Source organism: Nelumbo lutea, chromosome 3 (genome assembly GCF_056320005.1).
Source record: "Nelumbo lutea isolate HS-2025 chromosome 3, American lotus-T2T, whole genome shotgun sequence".
NCBI lineage: Eukaryota > Viridiplantae > Streptophyta > Magnoliopsida > Proteales > Nelumbonaceae > Nelumbo > Nelumbo lutea.
In genome coordinates this window covers 116,883,165-116,905,656 of record NC_142686.1, presented here as the reverse complement: position 1 = coordinate 116,905,656, position 22,492 = coordinate 116,883,165, and the positions used below count along the sequence as shown (strand labels likewise).

Genomic DNA, 22,492 nt, shown 5'->3' with positions numbered 1-22,492 from the left:
TCTTTGGGTTTGGGTTTTGTACCTCCTCCTGTGGTCGGCACCTCCGTTTCATCTCTCTTTCTCTCTCTTATTGCCCTAGTTCATATACACGGACTAAACACGGGAATTAAGCTTTTTAAGTTTGTTTAAAATCTAAAGAGCAACGCACCTCCACCTTCTGCAGTCTGCAGCCTGGACTATTAGGTTGGAGTGGGTGTTACATCACATGCACATGCACTCTAATCCTCTCCTTCAATAACTTTTTGGTTTTGGATTGAATTAAAAAAAAAAAAGCCTTTATTAGCTGTAAATTATAAGGGAAAAGATATTTCCAGAAAAGCCCCGGGGGGGATGGAGAGAATTATTATAGGGAATTAATTTACAGCGAAACCAGCGAGGATGGTGGGGTCAACGGTCAGCCAATGTTACCTGGCCACGTGGGTAATGTATTTCTATAAAAAGGGGAGGGCAACCACCATGGCGTTGCCATTCTTATCAGTTATCAAAAACACAAGACAGTGGAATACATCGATCCAGTACCATAGCCTTCCCCTGTTTCTTTAATTTCCACCTGTTATACTCCTAAGTGTTGATTGTTGAACCACAAAACCATTAAACCACCTCTGCTTCCTCTTTTGTCTCCTGATCAGTCCTCTCATCTATAATTCTTTCCATATATCTGACTGTCTCTCTCCCTCTAAAGGAAGCAGCTAGCTTTAATTTGTGAAGGCTTGAAGATGGCGAGTGAAGGTACTGCAACCTGCATAGACATCCTCTTGGCTATCATTCTTCCTCCTCTTGGAGTCTTTCTCAAGTTCGGATGCAAGGTATATATCCATCTTTTCTCTTACTTCTTCTTCTTCTTTAAGTTTTTGGGGTATGATTGATCTTTACTAATAATGATCGATCACTGTTGTTGTGTAGGTAGAGTTCTGGATCTGTTTGCTGCTAACACTTTTTGGGTATATCCCTGGGATCATCTATGCTATCTACGCCATCACCAAGTGAACAAGCTTATAATCAATAATGAATAAAATTCCTGTAAGCCCTCTCTGTCTCTCTTTCTCCAACTTGTTGTATTTATATATTTCTCTGTAACTATGCAATAAAATTGACACAAGATCTTATACAGGTGTGCAGAAGATTTTATTTAGTTCCTCATTAACAGCGGCGGCCGTTAGAGTTCCTCATGGATTGGTGGTTGGATGAACTGGATTCTTGGGATTGTCGACCTGAGAATTGAGATATTTGCTGCCGCAGGGTCAGGAATCAGGATTGTGTCGGTGTCTAGACTCTAGAAAGTTTCCCTTCTGGTCTGTCGTTTCTGTGTCGTCTCTATTGTGTACGCGCGTGTTTTCGTTTTCTCTGTAATTTTTAGGTGGGCATTTTGTCTCCTTGTATTTATGTCAGAATATTTTATTTGATGGAATTTTAGATTGTTTAACATGCTTCAGATTCTTTTTTTTATTTGCAATTTAGACATAAATTATCAATCAATAAATCGAAATCAGAACATTAACTATGAAATTTGAAAAAAAAAATGAAATTATCATATATAATTAGGAAGTAGGAAGCAGTAACTAGTGGGTGGTATATCAGAACCAAATTAGAAGAGGAAATTGGTTTGTATTCTTTGAATAGGTAGATTCTATAATAAATAAATAAATAAATAATTCATTACCTCCGCCCGCCATCCGCTCTAACAAACAGAGTATTGGATTTTCGGTGGTGAATCTTGGCATAGGAATAGGAATGAATAGAGATCTTGATTTTCCCAAGGGAATGGAATGTGAATATCAGAACATGTGGTTGTGACTTGTGAGTAGTGAGTAGTGAGTTGTGAGTTGTGTCTCCAATTAATTATAGAATGGTTGGTGGAATAAAACATATAGCTTTATCCAAGAATCCAGCTTTTTCACCTTTTTTTTTTTTGTAAGAAAATTCGTATTCCCTCCTGTCGCCTAAATCTGGGAATCTGATACAGTTTCCTTTTTGGATTGAACAGCGCACCAAACCACATCGTTTAAGTAGAGGGGTTTCTTTGGGTTAGGAATTTCAAGAGAATCTTTTGTTGGTACAATTCAAGAGAAATATAAAGAATGAATTAATACATGTATTCTCCACTGGGACGCGTTTAATGTTCAAGAGAGACTGCAAATGGACCCAATACATAAATAAAATATTTTTCATTGTTATTTATCTTTCACTCGCATCGTTACAATTTTGTGAACACTTTCCTTTTGAGCACCCAATAGATGCCAGTGAACAGACGAAAATATTGTTTTCTGATCAGTGTTGCCCTTATTATGAATTTCTGCATTTAAAATAAGTTTGAATGAAGGTTCAAAATATTGATAAGGGAGACTGATACGTTAATCAGTGCTTTATTCTCTTTTTGAATTTAATTTAGAGAGATTGGTCTAAGGCTGATCTATCCCCTAAACCATTGTTTGATCCAAAGCACCCTTATAGGGGCATATCAAAAGGCTACTTATACAATATGTATTGATTTGTACGATCAAATGTATATCAAAATTTCAAACCTTAGTCTTAACCAACATCAACCTCATTTAAGTGTTCAGAACCACTCAAAACCTGTTCTTCAATACCAATAGCCGATTCTCTAGAATGAATTTGAAATGAACCTTATTGTATTGTCAAAGTGGAATACAATACTCGCCCAATTATATTAACCTTTTTCTTTTTTTTTTTATTTTACGATTTGGCCAATTGATTTCAATCAATGGGACCCTACCATCACTTACTTTAAGTGATATGATTTATGGGACCTGCTTGAAAATGAAAATAAAAACGGTTTCTTCAATACCAATAGCCGATTCCTGAAAGTCATTGAAAACAAAACCACTATAGTGAACCCAGAAAACATCCAGGCGTTATTTTTCTACCAAAACCGCACATGTAAATATGCAATTAATCTGGTAACTTGATACGGTATATGCTAGTGGCAAGCAATTTAAGGAGAACATAATTAAGAGCACGTACAAAGCATGTCCTTTTATTTTGAAAAAGAAAATCGAGGCATTAATTGATTTAGAGCTATCTAATCTAACTCAGCTAATTCAACATCTATTTATATTATATAATAAACAAAACTAATTCTTATTTTTAATTTTGTATAATTCATAAAAATAGATCCAAATATCAACGTTTGTTTATATAAAGTAGGGTTTAGGAGGTTTGGCTCTTATTTGAAAAATAATGAAGTAAATACCCCAGGACTTCGTGAAACATGTAAAGAGAAAGGATGACAGAGACACAGAGGCGAGGGAAGATACGTGTCACGAGCCATGCAAAAGATTAGAGAGGGAGAGGGGTGGGTCAGTGGGGTCGGTGTCACCTTCTCCAATTCATGGTCTCATGGATTGGCGTGAAAAGAAAATTAAGGCCAACCAATTCATTGAGTATTAAGTAATGAGTGCGCCATCCTTTCAAAATACAAAGCAAGGAGTATAAATGTAAATATATAATATGCAAAATTTTATATTTTATATGTATTTATACTCTTTTCAAACTGAACCTAAACCACATTAATATCTAAATATTAAATACTTGTGATTCATTATCATTTTCTGGTGCCGTGTTGCACAGACTGCACGAAAAACCTCCCCTGCTCCCATACCTTCTGTTACAACCAAATAACTAATTAATGACGGTAAGCATCAGCACGTGGCTTTTTTTAATTGGTATCAACGCGGTACGCGTTTCGGTATTCATTTTTTACACGCATTCCGAAACTCAATACCAAAAAATTGCTCTTGGGCGATTATCGATAGATTATTTATTTATATTCTTTCATTTAAAATGTTTATTTATATTTTTTCATATGCACAAAAATCAAAGTGTTTCATTTTTTTACTATTTATTTTATAAATGGTGAAACCAAACAATTGTTTCATTTTGCTTAGTATGCAATAAATACCAATATCTATTTAGTACTGATGTAGTAGAGTTTTTTCAATAAACACCCACGGAACAAAATACAGCCTAAGGCCTTGTTTGGCCTGTTTTTTGCACGGTCAACAGCCTATGTTTCATAATTTCTAGTTTGGTTGGATGAAGTTCTAGCTGCAAAAATAGTGAATTCCAAAATAAAACATGAGAAACTCTATTGGAGTCTATTTCGGGAAGCAAAAAATCAAGCTTCACATTTTTTCCGTTTTTTCTTGGCACAGAAAAAATACACCTCCAACCAAACCATTTGTAAACTGTGCATAATTTTTAGACGTCACATCTTTCAGAAAATCGTTTAATTTTTATACATATACTAAAGTAGAAACACGCCACGTCATGGCTTGAGCTTTCTCCCTTATCCCAACCGACAACTCTCAGCCCTTCTTCATTTTAGCCTTCCTTACTCCATCACGAAGCCACCTCATCACTCCCTTCTCCCTCTCTCATTTTGACATCTCAACATGTCTGGCCCATCCCTCTTTCTTCTATGTTTAGGGGTAACTTTGGTTGTTGGGGCCCAACAGCATAAGCTGTTGAGACAGTTTCTGGGCTGGGCACATTCTGGGAAGTTCACCTATTCACGCCCATGCTTTGGTTTTTAGTCAAAATAAATTAAAATGTAATTAATAATTTACCAGTTCTCTTGGTAACATGGCATTTCAAGAAATTCTCTCAACAACATAGGTTGTTGGCCCCAACAGCTAAAGTTTTTCCCTTTAGATATCCCTTCCTAAACCTATTCCCAAAATCTCTCTATCAAAATCTAATCTAATCTAGCCAAGTGGCACCACTGTCCCCCGCTTTCTCCTAAATTATCAATAATTCCAATTTATCTTCTAAATTATATATAATTCAAAATTATCTCCTAAATTATCTCTAATTTAAAAGAAAGTTTCTCTCCTAAATTATCTCTAATTCCTATTTATCCTACCCCACTTTTCATATATATATATATATATATATATATAATGAAATTATGTAAATATTTAAATATTATAATGAAATTATGTAATAACTTTAAAAAATTTATTAAAAACACAAAAAAAATTATCAAAGATATAATAATATTCATTTTTATTAATAATTTTATACTTTTATAAAATTCATAACGAAATTATGTACTAACAATATAAATTATAATTTTACGAATTATTCAATTTAAATATTATTCAAATAATAAAAATATAAAATTAAGCAATATTATTTAAACTCCAATATTATAAATAACAAAATATTAAAAATAGTTAAATATTATATAATAAAATATTTAATATTATGAAATAACTTTAATGTAGATAACATTAAAATATTGAAAATTTTAAATATTTTATATTTTTTTAAATATTTAAGTAACTAAAAATTTTAAATAATGAAATATTTAACATAACTAAATTTTAAATACTTAAAATAACGAAATTATGCAATAAACTTAAAAATTTTATTAAAAGTAGAAAATCATTATAATATATTTCATAATATTTGAATTAATAATAATTTTATATTTTACAAAATTAATAACGAAATTATGTAATAATAGTATAACTTATAATTTTACGAATTATTAAATTCAATAAATAAGTAATATTGAAATAACTAAATAATGATTTTATTTAAATAGATAAATAATATTGTAAATAACTAATATTAAATATTTTAAATATTAAAAAATTAATAACTAAATCGTATATTAAATATTATTTAAAAACAAATAAAATAGATTGAATGAATAAAATAATAGATTTAATAATATTTGATCATAATAATATAAAATTTAAATAATTTAATTTTTTAAATATCACTGAAATAATGAAAAATAGATTAAATAATTTTTAGGTATTGAAGTTTTAAAATAACAAAAATAGGTAATAACTTTCAAAAAATTATTTAATAGATATTAAAAAATATAAAAATAATTCTAGAAAATAACTTTCAAAAAATTGATATTTATTAATAATGATTTTAAAATCTTAAGCTATATTTATATATGCTAAAAAAACTATATTTATGTATTTTTACTAATTATTTATTGTATTTTTGTGATAAATATTGATATAGGTGCATGTGGTAGGGTCCAAATTACGCCATGTGATAGGGCCAGTAAGCAATCCTAGCCGTCTACTGCTAACAAACTCCAACTCATCCTAGGCAAGCTCAATGATAAATAAGTGGCATCACTCCCTAGGTAACCTATCTTGGCTTCTACTACTCTCTAGCTCCCTAGCTCCTAGGTGACCTCATTTGAGTTCTCATCGGGCCTCGTGCAACCCCTTTGTTATGCACTTACTTACTTGATTGTCAAAGACTCCGCCCTTGGGATAACACCTGGGGCCTTTGATGTGCTTCCTTTTTCACAGGTCGGACTTATGGGCCCTTGGCTTCATCAGCCCTCGACTAAGGAAGTGAAAATACCTTGTTTCCCTCGGCCCATCCTTGGTAGTGACAAATATATTTTCAATAATTATGTATTAATATATTTTTGTTTTGTTATTTAATAGAAAATTTTCAATAATTATTGGTGATTAAACTATTGTTATTTATTAAAGATTAAACTATTAGTTTAACTAAAACTAGGAGTGTTCATGGGTTGGTTTGATTCAGTGGTAGGTTGTTTGGCAAACCAAATTGACTTGGTCAAGTTAGGGAGTTGGTCACTCGAAATCAACCAACCATTAGTGAAAATTAGCCAACTTGGGTTATTGATGGGGGTCAATTTTTGGTTCGGTTAGTTGGTTCAAAATATTTAAACTTAAAAAAATAAATTTAAAAATTAGTGTGGTATTATTAAAAATTTAAATTTATAATATGAAATATTTTAGACTAATGAATATGGGAATTTTCCCACTTTTCCATATTAAAAATTATATATATATATATATATATTAATGATCAGGCCAGGTTCGGTTTTGTCAATTTACAAATGGCCAATCAAAATTGACTTGACCTAGTTAGGTTGGGATATTGTTGAACCGAAACCCACCAGAAATACTAGAAAACCGACCAACTCAAGTCGAGTTGGGTCGTGTTGGTCAGTTTCACTGATTTAATGAACAACCTAGCTGAAATTAATTATTGTTATTTTTGTATTGTAAAAAAAATATTAAAAGTAGTATATAAAATATAACTAATTATTAATTATTTGAAAGTTTAAATATAAAATAATTGTTTACTCTTATATTCTTTTATTGTTTAGCTTTCGCTTAACAAAGCTTGTTCATCACATGGATTCCTGCTAGGTGCAATTTGAGTGGGTTGGGTCGGGTTGAGGGTCAATCCAATCCCAAGTTTCAAACCTCAAGCTCAAGCTTGGACTAATTCAAGGTTAAGCCTGAGTTTACCAACCGAAGCCCAACTCAACCCTAACTGAGCATCTCGGGCTTAGGGATGGCAATTTCTACCCTACCTGGTGGGAGTATCCACCCCTAGCCACATCAATGGGGTGGTATTTTTGTTTGAATGATGGGTTTTGGGATTCTACAATCCGTATGTTACAAGTAGGGTATGGTATTAGACTAAACACAACCCCCTCAACATGTATATTGTTGGAATGCATATAAACTTTATGCACTAAATGTTGAATTTAATAATATTTTAAATAAAGGATAATTGATGATTTATGCATCAATTTGTGTGATTATAACTTAGACTTTATTTTGAGGAATTTGTGTGTATCTATTTATGCAAGTTAATTATGAGAGAGAATACATACTCTATAAAACTCCAGAAAAAGTCATAGAAGACTAGGTTAAGGATAAAGTTCTGTACATATGAAAATATCTACACAGTGAATGAGAATTTCAACAATGTTAGCAGCATCCCTCCTATTTAATCACATTATCTCAAATTTTAAGAGAAATAACATAATACCAACAAAGCTATAATCAAAACATTAACTGGGCATTTGGAAACCACGCAGAATGAAATATTTTCAATTTAAATTTACTTAGCGTTCAGAGAAATAAATTAAATTCATCATATAAGGTGGATTCATGCGAATGTTAATTTCTCAGCAATGTAATCATTTCTCAAAATATTGAAATAAATATGTTTCTACTTCTATGTATGCATCTAATTGGAACGATGAATTTATAATTCCCAATGTTAACAAAAATCAAATAATTTCAAAATTTTAATCAGCATAATTTTCAAACGCATCTTGAGCAATTCTTTCGAAAGCTACAGAAATTTCTGAAAAGGATACAGAGTATCTTCACTTTCATTCTTCTCCCTGTAAAAACAGAAATAATGCCTTCAGAATAAATGCCTTGGAACATTTACAGTCAATTTATCCACCAATACATACATCATATATAAAATGGAGAAGAGGGAAACTCTTTCAATAAAAAGGAAAAGACAAGAGAAAAGAAGATGAAAACAAATGTTCAAGTCGCATCATGATCTTTTATCGAGAAGAAAATCTTTAAAATTCTCCAAATAGTACCTCTGGTATGGACGCCAACGATGGGGAAGTTTGAAGCTTATCCAATGCAACGGTCTTTTTCTTTATGTATTAGGGTTTCGGATTACTCTTGGGCGGAGAGACGAGAGACGAGCAAATTTGATTGAAATTGAAACTTTGAATAAAACTAATTGATCAGTGGCAACTGGCAAGAAAGAGGCTGGAGAAAGGGAGACAACCAAACTACACAGTTCAGCTGCGTCCGGGTGCAATTTGGGCGGATCCAACCCGATCCTGAACCAATCCAGTCCGCAATTTTATATGTATTAGGCTTAAATTTTGGTATATGGGATGCATCTTGGAGGTGTTTTTTTTTGGATTTCGAGAAGGGGAAAGTTCGTCAATGGGATTTTGATTCCCATTGACTAAGAAACACATGTTCTTTTTTTAGATTTATGTGAGGATTAGGGAAAGTTTATTTTCCTAGGTATCATTTATCCATCTCCTAATTGGATAAATAACTTCTCACTTGGGGAAAAAAGTTGCCAATACTTGAATACAAAAATGCCCCTTTTAATAATGGATTTTTATGACTAAATTGCTCATTAACTTATTTACATGGAAAATAAAAGAACATTGGTAAATGCACTTACACCCGAGTAAGTGCATTTACCTATGTAAATAGCTTACAAAAAAGTGAACAAGGCCTTGGTCCAAAGTTCGGATTTTTAAAATTTTTATTAAGCTCAAGCCTAGACTTTTTTTTTGGTAAAAGAAGCTTAGACTTTAGGTAGCCTAAATCTAACTCGTCCTTGTACTAATCCGAAACATGCCCGATTATATATATATATAATTTTTTAAGGGAAAATTCCGAATTAGTATCCTATATTTTGAGCTAGTGTCACTTTGGTTCCCAAACATTAAAATGTGTCAATCTATTACCTAAACTTCCAAAACGTGTTAACATTTTACTTGTCGTTAATAATCCATTAGTTATTTGTATCACGCAATAACATGTGCGATTTAAAACTTTTAAAATTTCAAACTATCCTCCAAAAATACATTGTTCATCACCTTCTACCTTGAGACCAAACACAGTGGATAGTGTACAGTTGCGTTCCGCGACCCAAATCAGATTTGGGAGAGTGACTGCTATAGAGAGACATGACGGTGAGAGGATACTCTCCATCTCTCCTTTCGTTTGTTTCTCTCATTTTTGTAAGCTTCGCAACAGGGAACCAAATGGAAAGGTAAGAAAGATCCAACCCCAGTGAGTAAGCTTCAACCAAGTAGTCATGGTGATGATGAACGACAAACAACACCAAAGCTACAACTATGGGGGTGTTCTTTTTTAGGATTTTGAGAGGGGGGAAGATTGGCCAATGGGATTTTGGTTCCCAATGACCAAGAATCCCATGTTCTTTTTTCAGATTTATGTGGGGACCAGGTAAAGTTTATTTTCCTGGGTATCACTTACCCCATCTCCTAGGTGGGTAAATAATTTTCCCACGTAGGGGGAAAGTTGCCAAAACTTGAATAGGACAAAAATGCATTTTTTAATAATAGATTTTTATGACTAAAATGGTTATTGCCTTATTTACATGAGAAATAAAAGAACATGGGTAAATGCACTTACCCAGATAAGTGTTTCCTAGGAAAAACTTACCAAGTAACTGCATTTACCCGGGTAAATAACTTATCGAAAAGCGAATGGGGCCTAAGAACAAACCAAGAAAGCCCCTATATCCAATAAGAAAACCTCCTTCAGACTCGGCACTAGTAGTCGGTTGCCCTTCGCTGCATCTTCCAAAGATATATTCCATGATTTACAATCAAATCTAGAATTTAGAACAACCCATCTCTCAAATTGGATAGAGAAAGCACCCAAACGGGTCCTGTTGCCATTTAAACTTCTTTCAAATTATTGCACACTTCTCTTCTAAAGCCTAGCTGCACTACCCAGTCGTCACACCACCCTTGCAAGCAGAAAGGTTGAAGCAAAGACAACAACACATCATTTTTATATATATTTTAAACGATACAAGCAAGAGCTATAAACAAAACTGAAGCAAGCCAATGACATAGAGAGTAATATTTTGGAAAAGGCTTTGAGTGGGAGGGAGGATCTCTCCATATGACGTGTTATTTTTGCTTTGCTAAACTTATTAAAATGACAGGCTTGGACAAGCCATTTTGGAGAAAACATTGGGGGCTATATTTTTAATTACGACTCAAAGAAAAAGAGTGAAATTACACAGGAGATGAATTGAGGCCATAAAATCCAAGCGAAAACAAATAAAACAAACTCCACAAAGAATACAAAGATTTACATGGTTCGGCCTTACCACCTACACCCACGGGAAAGACAAAATCTATTCTTCACTATGAAAGAAAACTGAGAACAATACAAGTACCTTGCGACTTGTAGACCAAACCAACCCTTAACCCTTGTACACCCGTTCTCCCTTTCCTCTCAACCCAAAGAACAAAAATAAAAGAAAAAATTCACTCTCACACCAAGAGCACTCTGTATTTCTCTCTCACACATTTTCTCCCCAAAAGCCTTAACCCTACATACAAAAGAAAGATTTTATATGTAAAACCTCTTTAACCTAAAGAAGGACCACACCAACCGTTAGATTAAAATTAATCCAATGGTTGTAAAATAAGACACAATCCCAAGAATCTCCACCTTGGATTATTTTTTAACCACCCTAGAGATATACTATTTGTACCTCCACCAATTTGCAAATACCACAAACCTCCATTGGCCTTGTAAAACATCACCAGCTACACATAACTTGAACCATTCGGTCCTGACTCCACGTGATTCAAACAAGACAGCCAATGTACCTGTGTAATTGTACCTAAGCTAACAATCATAGTTAACTTCAGAAAGGAAGCTCGATCCTTCCTCTCTTCTAACAGAAATCTTCCTCTCACCATCATCTATAACTTGGAAACTTGCAGCACTTGGCTCCACTCTATCCGTAAAAGAGACCCTCCGTGTGGCCACACTACCTTGCGCATTCCATTTCCAACACCCTATCGAGGTTTTGGGAACCACTGTACTCCCAACCAGATGATACAATCCTTGCATTTTTCTCCCTTCATCAGAACCATATTGCCACGTGTGATTTTCATGGCTCCACCTACAGCAAAAAATTTGCATCCCTTGGAGTCTAACCGGCTAAGTGATATTAGATTCCTACACATTTTTGGAACATACGCTACACCACCCAAAGTGTGAACCACTCGAGCAAATATTTTGATTTTTATTGTCCCAACACCCATGATGTTACACGTAGATCCATCACCTAAGGAGACAACACCTGTCTTCCTCTCTTGGAATGTGTCAAAATATTAATTGTTGGAGCAAATATGCATAGAACATCCAAAATCTAAAACCCACTCATTTGGGGAAAAATTGCGCATACCTTTTAAGACTATGAAAACGTCTCCATCATCATCAGATGCAATTGTCATGCTTCCGAATTCATCCCTACTCCTTTTTCATATAAGACAATCTCTCTTCATGTGACCAAATTTCTTGCATCTATAACACTGTACTTTGCCTTTTTCCCTGGCCTTGGATCTAGACCTACTGCTCTCAGATCCCCTATTAGATGACATTCCTTTCCAATCCGTTCCTATTGTGACCAACGGAAAGTCTTGCCCATTCTCATACTTGGGCTTTCTCCTAATCTCATTGGATAGAAAAGATGCAGTAACTTCTTCCAGCTTCACTGTATCTTTCTCGTACAACAATGTTGTTACCAAATTTTCATACGAATCAAGAAGTGAGGTAAGAAGTAAAAATGCATTGTCTTCTTCCTCCACCTTGGCATCAACTTTCCCTAATTGATCTAAGATACTGTTAAACACATTTAAGTGTTCCAAGAGATTCCCACCTTCTTCCATCTTCATCCCATACACCTTGACATCAACTTTCCCTAGCTTTGTTGCTAAGCTTTTACCCAAATAAAGTTTTCCATCTTATCCCACAATTCTGGTGCAAAATCTTTCTCCATAACGTTAAACATAACATTATCAGCCAGGAGCAATCGAATCATACTAACACACCTTGACTCGATGTCCTTATTAACATCCTTCATGTCTTCTGGCTTCCTATCCTTTCCCTTCAACGTTCTAGCCAAGCCTTGTTGAACTAGGATGTCCTTTAACCTTCTTTGCCATAATGTAAAACTGCATTTGCCATCAAACCTCTCAATCTAGAACTGAGAACATGTACATTTTGCTAACATTATCTCTCAAGCAATTTTACAAACACCTTATAAACAATAACCTAGGAGCTGTAATACCACTTTATTGGGGTCTCACAACAACCACCCACAATATAAAATCACAAGGTATTTGAAAAAGAAAACACAAGAAATCTAATAGAAGAAAAAATGATAAAATCCAAGTAAAGACAAATAAAACAAGCGCTACAAAGAACACAAAGATTTACGTGATTCGGCCTTACTGCCTACATCCACGGGACAGACGAAATCTGTTATTCACTATGAAAGAAAACTGAAAACAATACAAGTACCTTGCGGCTTGCAGCCCAAACCAACCCTTAACCCGTGTACACCCATTCTCCCTTTCCTCTCAACCTGAAGAACAAAAACAAGAGAGAAAACTCACTCTCACACCAAGAGCACTCTGTATTTTTCTCTTACACATTTTCTCCCAAAAAGCCTTAACCTTACATACAAAAGAAAGCTTTATATGTAAAACCTCTTTAACCTAAAGAGGGACCACACCAACTATTAGATTAAAATTAATCCAACGTTGTAAAATAAGACACAATCCCAACAATGCCGACACATGGAATTGTATGACAATGCTCACTGGTCACTGCCAAGTATTACGCAACAAGAGATATTGTCCCTCTCTTTGACAACTGATTTGGCTTGTATAGATTCCAGTCTAATGGAGTTTGTAGCTATTGAGGTTCCTTCGATATGGGGGTCTTTGCTCTCCTAGCTTACACCCCCTTATCTCTACGTTATCATTAATGGGATCATCATCACTATAGCTGTGAGTAGAAAGTGTTGATAACAGTTTCAAATGAATGCCTTGTAAAGAAAAGTAGAAGAAGCTGAAAGTTTTTAATAGTAGAGAAGTAGAGAGAAGAAGAAAAGAGAGTGGAATGTCACCAAAATTTAATAGATCTAACCGCCAACCCCTCTTGATTTATATACTTAAAATAAAAGAATGGAAGATTACAAGAATACCCTTAGTAGGGCAGCTACTTTAAGTAGTTGAACAGTCACAACTTAAAATAACATAAACTAATGGGCCTAAGGCCCAATAACTTCCTAACTTAACAACTTAAAAATAAAAAATAAAAGGATGGGCCCAATAACTCAAAATCGACCCAACTTAACACTCCCCCTCAAGTTGGAAGTAAATGTCACACATTCCCAACTTGCGTAGATCGTGCTCCAACTTGTTCCTTGCAACACCTTTTGTAAAAATATCAACAAGCTACAAATCGGAAGCAATGTATGGGAGACAAACTTCCCCTGAAGTCACCCTTTCTCTTATGAAATGTCTGTCCACTTCAATGTGGTTTGTCCTGTCATGTTGAACCGAGTTGTGGGCAATGTTAAATGCTACCTGATTATCACAATACAACACCATAGGTTGTACGATTCAATTGCTACTTGACTTCCCCTGAAGTCACCCAATCTCTCCTAACAAGGAACGGATTCAGAGAAGCACTAAAACTCCATGTGCCATGGCTCTGTATTCAGCTTCTGCACTTGACCTTGCCATAATTGTTTGTTTCTTACTTTTCTATGAGACTAGATTACCCCAAACAAGAGTGCAAACTCCTAATGTAGATCTCCTATCATCAAGGCATCCTGCCCAATCAGCATCTATATAAGCTTCTACCTTCAACTATCCCTGGTCAGAAATAGCCTCCCAATGTTTGACTGCTTGAGTGTCCCTTCTACCTTCAACTGCCTGAGTGTCCCTTCAGATAAGCAAGAATCCTGTCAATAGCCTCCCATTGTTGGACTCATGGGGCATACATGTATTGAATCACCACACTCACTGCATAGAAGATGTCTGGTCTTGTCAACATAAAAATAGCAGCTGCCCCACAAGTCTCTGATATCTCCCAATGTCCTTTACCAGCTCACCTTCTTATGCATTAATTATTTGGTTCTAATCAATAGGAGAATAGGCTACCTTTGTTCCAAGTTTCCATGTTTCTTGTAAAAGGTTCAGAACATATTTCCTCTGAGAAATAAAAATTCCATGCTTTGATCTTGCAACATCAATGCCCAAGAAATAATTTATCTCCCCAAGATCCTTAACTTCAAATTCTCTATGTAGATTCTTCAAACTGTCAATCTCACTCAGGTTATTTCCTGTAACTACAATGTCATTCGCATAAACAATCAAAACTGACACTAGGGACCCCCTCCGCTTCACAAACAAAGTATGGTCTGATTGAGTCTGAGTATAGCCAAAAACAATCAACCTAGACTTGTCAAACCATGCTCTGGGAGACTATTTTAAACCACAAAGTGACTTCTTCAATCTACATACCTTCCCCTTTTCAGTATCACTGTAGAAACCAGCAGGAAGATCCATATACACTTCTTCTTGCAAATCTCCATTCAGAAAGGCATTTTTTACATTAAGTTGGTAAAGGGGCCAAGAGAATGTAGCAATAAGAGAGAGAAGAATCTGAACAGAAGCCATCTTTGCAACTGGTGCAAAAGTCTCTAAGTAATCAATGCCATAGGTCCGTGTGTACCCTTTTGCAACAAGTCTGGCCTTATACATTTTTATACTTCCATTTGTCTTGTATTTAACTGTATAAATCCATCTACATCCAACAATCTCCTTGCCCTCTAGTAGATCTACAATCTCTCATGTTTGATTCTTAATTAAGGCTTCCATTTCTTCCTGCATATTGTCTTCCACTTAGGTTGGGAGAGAGCCTCACTAACACCCTTGGGTATAGACACAGGGTCAAGGTAAGAAAGGAAAGTTCGATAAGAAGGAGAAAGTCCACTGTAGGATAGATACTGTGAGATACAATGAGCAGTACACTTTCTCTTCCCTTTTCTGAGTGCAATAGGAAGATCTAGGTCATCTGTAATGGGATTAGTAGAATCAATCGGAACTAAAACATTTAAGGGATCAAGAGGAATACCTGAGTCCATGTCAATCAAATCTGGAGTCTCCAAGGAATCGATAAGAAATGATATGGGTTCTTCTACAGTGGAATCAACCTTCCTGTGAAGTCGTAGGCGTTGTCGTGAGTAATACTGAGAAGCAAGACGCAAAGGAGGTGGTAAGATAGGTGACATAGGAGGATCAGACACATGAGCGGATGCAGGGACTGGAATCGGAAGAGGAATTGAGTGCTCACTTACTTCTCCAAAACACTCCCCCTGAGAAGAACCCTTCGGGAAAAAATGATGTAGACACAAAAAATGTGGCATCCATAGTAACATACTGACTCCCAGAGAATGGGTAATAGCAACTGTACTCTTTCTAATTTTCTACATACCCAAGAAAAACACACTTCTTTGTCTTTGAATCAAGAGTCGAGCAGTGAGAACCAAGAACATGTGCAAAGCAAACACAATCAAAAACCCTGAGAGGGATGTGGAACATCTCCCCCTCGGGAAAAAGGAGGCTGAATGGGTTACTGAAATCAAGTGCATGAGAGGGCACCCTATTAATCAAAAAGACTACTATGAGAACTGCATCACCCCAAAACTGAATTGGAACAGTAGATGTGATCATCATGCTTCTTGCAATCTCAATAATGTGTCTGTTCTTCCTCTCTACTACACCATTCTGTTGTGAACTGTAAGAACAATTGCTCTGATTGATTACTCTATACTTTAACAAATACGGAGTGTGGTTCTTCTCAAAATATTCCTTGGCATTATCTGATTTGAACACCTTCACTCGTACCCCAAACTGTATTAGCACCATCTGATGAAACTATCAAACCAAGGATGATACCTCATCACGGTATCTCATTAATTAAATCCAAGAATACTGAGAAAAATCACCCACAAATAAAAGAAAATATCGGTAGTCACCCATAGAAGGAACACGACATGGTCCCCATACATCAATATGAATAACATCAAAACCAAATGAACACCTTTTATTACTATCTTTAAACGAATGTCTACAATGTTTTCCAAGCTGACGATTTTCACATTCTAAGCTAGACAAATTAAGAAATTCAAATAACTTCGAAAATAAGAAATGCAAAGAAGGAAAAGACAAATGTCTCAAACGATTATGCCAAAGCATAATCTAACCCACAGACTCTGACTCAAAATCCCTGCTAACATGATGACTCTGATGATGAGGAAACACATCCAAAAGGTAGTTTTCATTCACCTCACGACCACTCCTAATCATCCTCTTTGAAACCAGATCCTGCAAAACACAATGGCCAAGAGAAAAAATCACTAAGCAATTCAAGTTCTTAGTTAGACTACTAACAGATAATAAGTTAATACTTAATCTAAGTACATGAAGGACAAAGGGTAGGGAAATGGAATCAGTAATCTTGACAGACCCCTTTCCCAGCAATGGGAACATGATATCCATTGGCTGTGGAAACTTTGTCTCTACCAAAACAGAATTTGTAAGAAGAAAAAATAGTGGAACTATGGGTCATGTGCTCTGAGGCTCCAGAATCTATAATTCAATGAGGTCCCTCCTTACCTGTAGTAGAAACATAATTTGTAGTGGCGTGTAAACTACCTGTATGAGAAAAGGAAGTAGAATGTCCATCACCAAAACCACCTGTACCTAGCTGTCCACCTATTACCGGATTAGGGCTGACTGTATCTCGCTGATTTAGTAACTACCCATATCTCTCAAGTTCGGCCCTCACTGCAACAGCTGCAATAGACTCCAAAGTAGTTGTAGTACAGGGTCCAAGTAAGTCACTAGTGACTGCCATGTTAACATTTTCCTTCTTGTTTTTGAGTCTATTCAGCACAAGGTGAGATGGTGGGGACTCTCAGGGGCGAAGCCAAGGGAACCCAGGGGAGCCATGCCCCCCCCCTCCCTATGGTCCCAAAAATCCCAACTTGGGATATACTGTTTCATGTACATTTCCCCCTCCACTCCCAATCCCAATGGGTTGGCCCCCCTTATAACCATCCATATTTAGGCCATGTTTGATGATTAAGTACTTGTTAAAAGAAGTACTTATTTTAACAACCATTAAGGTTGTTTTTTAAGAACTTTGGTAACCCACTTTTCAAATCACTTATTATATTTTTAAGCACTTATTGGGTGGGAATGTTTGGTAAGCTACTTTCCCCATAAGTGCCTATGTTGACACAAATGACAATTTTAGCCCTCACTTCACTCATACATATATACAATGGTTTTCACATATTATACTATACATTTCAATTGACAGCCCACGTGGACCCCTACGTGGGCTATCATGTGGATCCAATTAATAATAATAATAATAATAATAATAATAATAATAATAATAATAATAATAATAATAACAATAATAATAATAATAATAATAACTAATCATCAATAGGGGAAGACGACAGAGAATAGGTCTCCAAGTTGACGCAAGATGCCGACGAGCCCGGCCATGGCGACGCCTTCAAGTAGCGCTACGGGATCATCTTTATCGGTAGCTCCAGATCGGCGACGTTGTACTCATTTCTTATCTGGTACCTTGTAATAGGCATTTCGTCCAAGTATCACAAACCCTAGTTTCTGAAACTGAGTCCACTCTAATTTCACCACTACATTTCTGCCATTAAAACCCCCTAACAAATTTTCATTAGGGAGGGAGAGAGAACGACAACTGGTATGCCGACAACATTAGATTCTCATTTTTTAATGGCACAGACGTTGCCACTATTCGAACAGGCTGCTGCAATTGATAGAGGGGGAGCTGATAAACGAAAGGAGAGAGAAAAAATGATAAAAGGGATAAAAAAAAAGGAAGAATAGATCAAAGGGGGGAGGTTGTTGCCACTGCTAAGGTGTGAGGTTCGAATGAATGGAGAAGGAGGAGGCTGGAGGTATAACCCTCGTGGGGATATTTTAGGCATTATAAAAATTTATCAAGGACTAGTTCGTCCTTTTTTTTTTGAGAAGTACTTAAAAAAAGTCAAGTTGAAGTCATTTTTTCAAAGTACTTTTTCCCCACTTTTTTACCAAACACCCATAAGTAATTAAAAACCACTTAATGTGTGGTCCCATGTCTTAAAAGAAGTACTTCTTTTAAGTATTTTCAAACACTACCTTATTCCCCCTCCCCCACTCCCCACCCCAATGGGTTGGCCCCCCTATGACCATCCATATTTATCCCCCCTCCCACCCCCAATTCATCTTAGGTTTTGGCCCCCTCATGAAAGTTTCCTAGCTCTGCCGCTGGCCAAGGGCGGAGCCAGGGGGTGGCAGAGGGGAGCCATGGCCCCGTCTATGCCTTGAAAATCCTCATAATAATTGTTTAAATCCCAAATATATTTTGTCCCTCTTATCCATGTTTCTTATCTTTTGGCCCTCCCTATCCATTCTTATTACACTTTGGCCCCCTCAATAAAAAATCCTAGCTCCGCTCCTGAGGTCTACGGAAAGTAATTTGGATCTCCTGTTAAAACTGCTAGATTAGAATCGTTAGTTAGTTTCAGGAGTCTGAGACTGAAGAAAAGAAATAAGAATGCCAGGCATACGGATGCATCAAGCCCGGTGCATGTGTATTCTGTAGAGCAGCAAACGGATCAGATTGAACCCGAAATAGATAGATCCAAACTTCATTCGTTTATTTTGGGATAGGAATCGAATTCGGATTGCAATATTGATGAGCCAAGGCTGTATTTGGTTGTAATGCAAATTTATTGTTAATAATGCAAAATTTTGGTAATAAAAAAGATTTTGGTGCAAATTCTAATTTATTTTTATTTAAAATTTTATCTTATTTTGTTTTATTACAATAAAAATGAAGTAAAATAATACCTGAAGCAGAACAAAATAAAAAGTACACCTAAAACAAAGTAACACCAGAATTTACATTCTTTTCATTTGTATTCCCATACATTTTTACCAGTGCAAATAAAATTGCACTACAACCATTAAAAAATATAAACTTTTCCTGATATTTTCACTAAATAATACATACTAAAGCAGCCTCTCACTTTCAAATTACATCTTTTCTTCCCTAGCTTTTCTTTTAAAACCAAACACAGCCTCAAGGTTAGTCTTTTTCCTTCTCTTTAAATAAATGTAACAAAATAAGCTTTATGATTCCTTAATTAAATTTGTTTTCTTTTGGTTGGTCTCAAATAATACTTTGCCTGGTTTTTAAAAACGAACTGGTGACCAAACTGGTCAAGGGTCCGGTTACCGGTTCAAACAGTCCAACCATTTGACCCAAATGGCTGGCCCGTTCTGACAAAAAAATAAAAAAAAAATTAAAAATTGAAAAATGGTCAAAGCGGTTTGAACGGTTAATCTGCCGGTTTAGCGGTTTACTGACCAAAATCAACGGTTTTGGGAGAAAAAACAGTTTTGGAGGAAAACAGAACCGGTCAAGTGACCAATTCCCGGTTTTTCCAATCCGATCATCCGATCCGATCCGGTTTTGAAAACAGTGATACTTTGATCAATTTGTTAAGATCATCACTTAAATAATACATTCAATTTCTAGGCCGTTACCCACTAGGTCTACGATCATCAGTTTTTTGTTTTTTGCTGCCTTTTCCTTAAAAACCAAACAGAGCCTCCAGAAAGCTTTCAAGGGATTAGAAACTGGAACTCATTGGAAATTGATAATGTTTCTAAGCTACTTTTCTTCGGTCCTGTTAAAAATGTTTGGTGCCTCCATCCTCCACTTCACTTCAACATATATCACAGATTTATGGAACAAGACAGAAGTTATCAAGGCAACCATACCACCTTTTTGAACAAGAAAAATAGAAAACCATTAATGCCCATTAATGAATAATTGGTTGTCCCATATAAAACAAAACCTAGCTAGCTTCCAATAATACCACACCAGCACCATATCTCAATATCTCCAATCTACCCGAGATTTCCGAGATTTCTTAACCTAAATAAATCGCTATTAAAATCTAAAGCTAAAGCGCCAGCAACCTCTCATCTCCATTGCATCATACATATCATATGCCATAGGCTGTATTTAGTTGCAATGCAAATAAATTTGCACTGATACAAAATTATGACAGTGCAAATGATTTAAATGTAAATTTTAACATGTTTTTATTTTAAAATTTAACTTATTTTGTTTGATTGCAATAAAAATTATGTAAATTAAGACATGAAGCAGAATAAAATAAAATCTAAAACGAAAATAAACGAGAATTCGCATTTTTTACTTTTGCACTCCCATATAAAGAGAGAAACAGAGACAAGAGACAGAGACCCTGCAGAATCCAACTCCCACCCCGGCCTCAAATTCCTATTTATCCAATTTTGTTTTCTTCTCTCTAAGGCCCCAAACCATTAACCATGGCGAGAAAGAAGGTTAAGCTTGCACTGATTGCTAACGAATCGGCTAGGAGAACCACTTTCAAGAAAAGGAAGAACGGTTTGATGAAGAAAGTGAGTGAACTTAGCACTCTATGTGGCGTCAGTGCTTGTGCCATCATTTACAGTCCCTATGATAAACAGCCAGATGTTTGGCCCTCTGCATCCGATGCCCAGCGCGTGCTTGCAAGGTTTAAGAACTTGCCTGAGATGGAACAAAACAAGAAGATGATGAACCAGGAGGCCTTCCTCAGGCAAAGGATATCCAAATTGAAGGAGCAGCTGAAGCGGCAAGAGAAAGAGAATCGAGAACATGAGATGACTATACTTATGTACCAGACCTTAGCAGGTAAGAGCTTGAACGATGTGCTCATCGGGGATTTGAACGATTTAGCATGGTTAGTGGACTTGAAATTGAAAGAAATCCAAGAGAGTATCGAACAGCTTAGGAGAACACCACCCCGTTTTATTGCAGTTGAAGAGATTAGGTGTGGCGACGACACTGATGTACAAGAAAATAATAAAACAGCCTTAGAGTTCATGGCCATGGACGCACTACAAGCACAAACATTACCCAGCTGCTGGTTCATGGAAGTTATGAACCCACATGAACATATTATGGGTTCGGGTTCCGGCGGGGATGCGATAGGAATCGTGCCTTATGACAGTGATGCCACTTACTGGTCAAATGCTTTCTTTCCTTAATTTAATTCCAAGGAGTTTTTCTTGGTTTAAAATCTTTTAATTACCAAGTTCAGCCTGTTAAATTGGGTTTCATCACTTATGTTTCATGCAGATAAATAACTCATCCTAAGTAGGTTATTTCCTTATTGCTTTGTTTTAATGTCGATCTATTTAGTCTGCTTTATCTCTAGACTCTGAGAATGTTTGGGATAATACATATGTTCTGTTTTTACCATTGTTAATTTGTGACCTTGGTTTCTGGAAACCACGCATTTTGTGATGATTCATGGGCTTCATTCCCACCCATTTTACACTTTTAATCCAACTCTCGTTGTCTTGCATTTTTAGATAGTCTTGCAAAGAAAAATCATTACCATTCAAAAAAAAAAAAAAAAAGAAAAGATAATCAAGTTGTGTGTATCCCACATAACCATTTTAGAAAATTTTACTTCTTTCCTGCATAACCATGCAAACAGCCTTTAAGAAAATCAAGTTACTCATAAATGGTTTATGTTTAGCACAGCGGACAATCTATACAATTTCTAGAAGAAAATTTGAAAACCCCGTATTTTTTTTTGAGTCCAACAGCAATTTCATTCAAGAAGAAACAGAATTACATTTCGACTGTGACTATTGTTCTAACTTGTAAGGAAACTAGGAACGGTAGACCAAGTTATAGAGCAATCATGTCTAATACAAAATTGAGCAAACCTATGGGCTGCTCTGTTACAGACTCGAGACGTATGATTTAGCACACAAGATTAAAAGTGTGACTGGAGAGAAAATAACTTACCTAGCTACCCTCTCCAACATCAATTGTAACTTAATTGCATCATTTAGATGAATGAGACGTTATACCTAATAAATTTAGTTGCAGCTTGAGAAGTTGTTCACAAACAAATATTACACTGCTAATTCCTTTTAGGC

At 35.7% G+C, this 22,492-nt stretch overlaps 2 protein-coding genes across 2 annotated transcripts; both read left to right on the top strand.

Moving 5' to 3' along the window:
- Positions 1 to 449: 449 nt before the first annotated feature.
- On the top strand, positions 450 to 1,425 carry LOC148867932 (hydrophobic protein RCI2B). Its single transcript, XM_088979448.1, has 3 exons — positions 450 to 806; positions 904 to 1,020; positions 1,112 to 1,425. Exons 1-2 carry the CDS (start codon positions 717 to 719, stop codon positions 985 to 987), a joined length of 174 nt encoding a protein of 57 aa, XP_088835574.1. The 5' UTR covers positions 450 to 716; the 3' UTR covers positions 988 to 1,020; positions 1,112 to 1,425.
- Positions 1,426 to 20,744: 19,319 nt separating this feature from the next.
- On the top strand, positions 20,745 to 21,800 carry LOC148867931 (agamous-like MADS-box protein AGL80). Its single transcript, XM_088979398.1, has 2 exons — positions 20,745 to 21,230; positions 21,357 to 21,800. The coding sequence occupies exons 1-2, from the start codon at positions 20,864 to 20,866 to the stop codon at positions 21,584 to 21,586; spliced, it is 597 nt and encodes a 198-aa protein (XP_088835524.1). The 5' UTR covers positions 20,745 to 20,863; the 3' UTR covers positions 21,587 to 21,800.
- Positions 21,801 to 22,492: the final 692 nt, after the last annotated feature.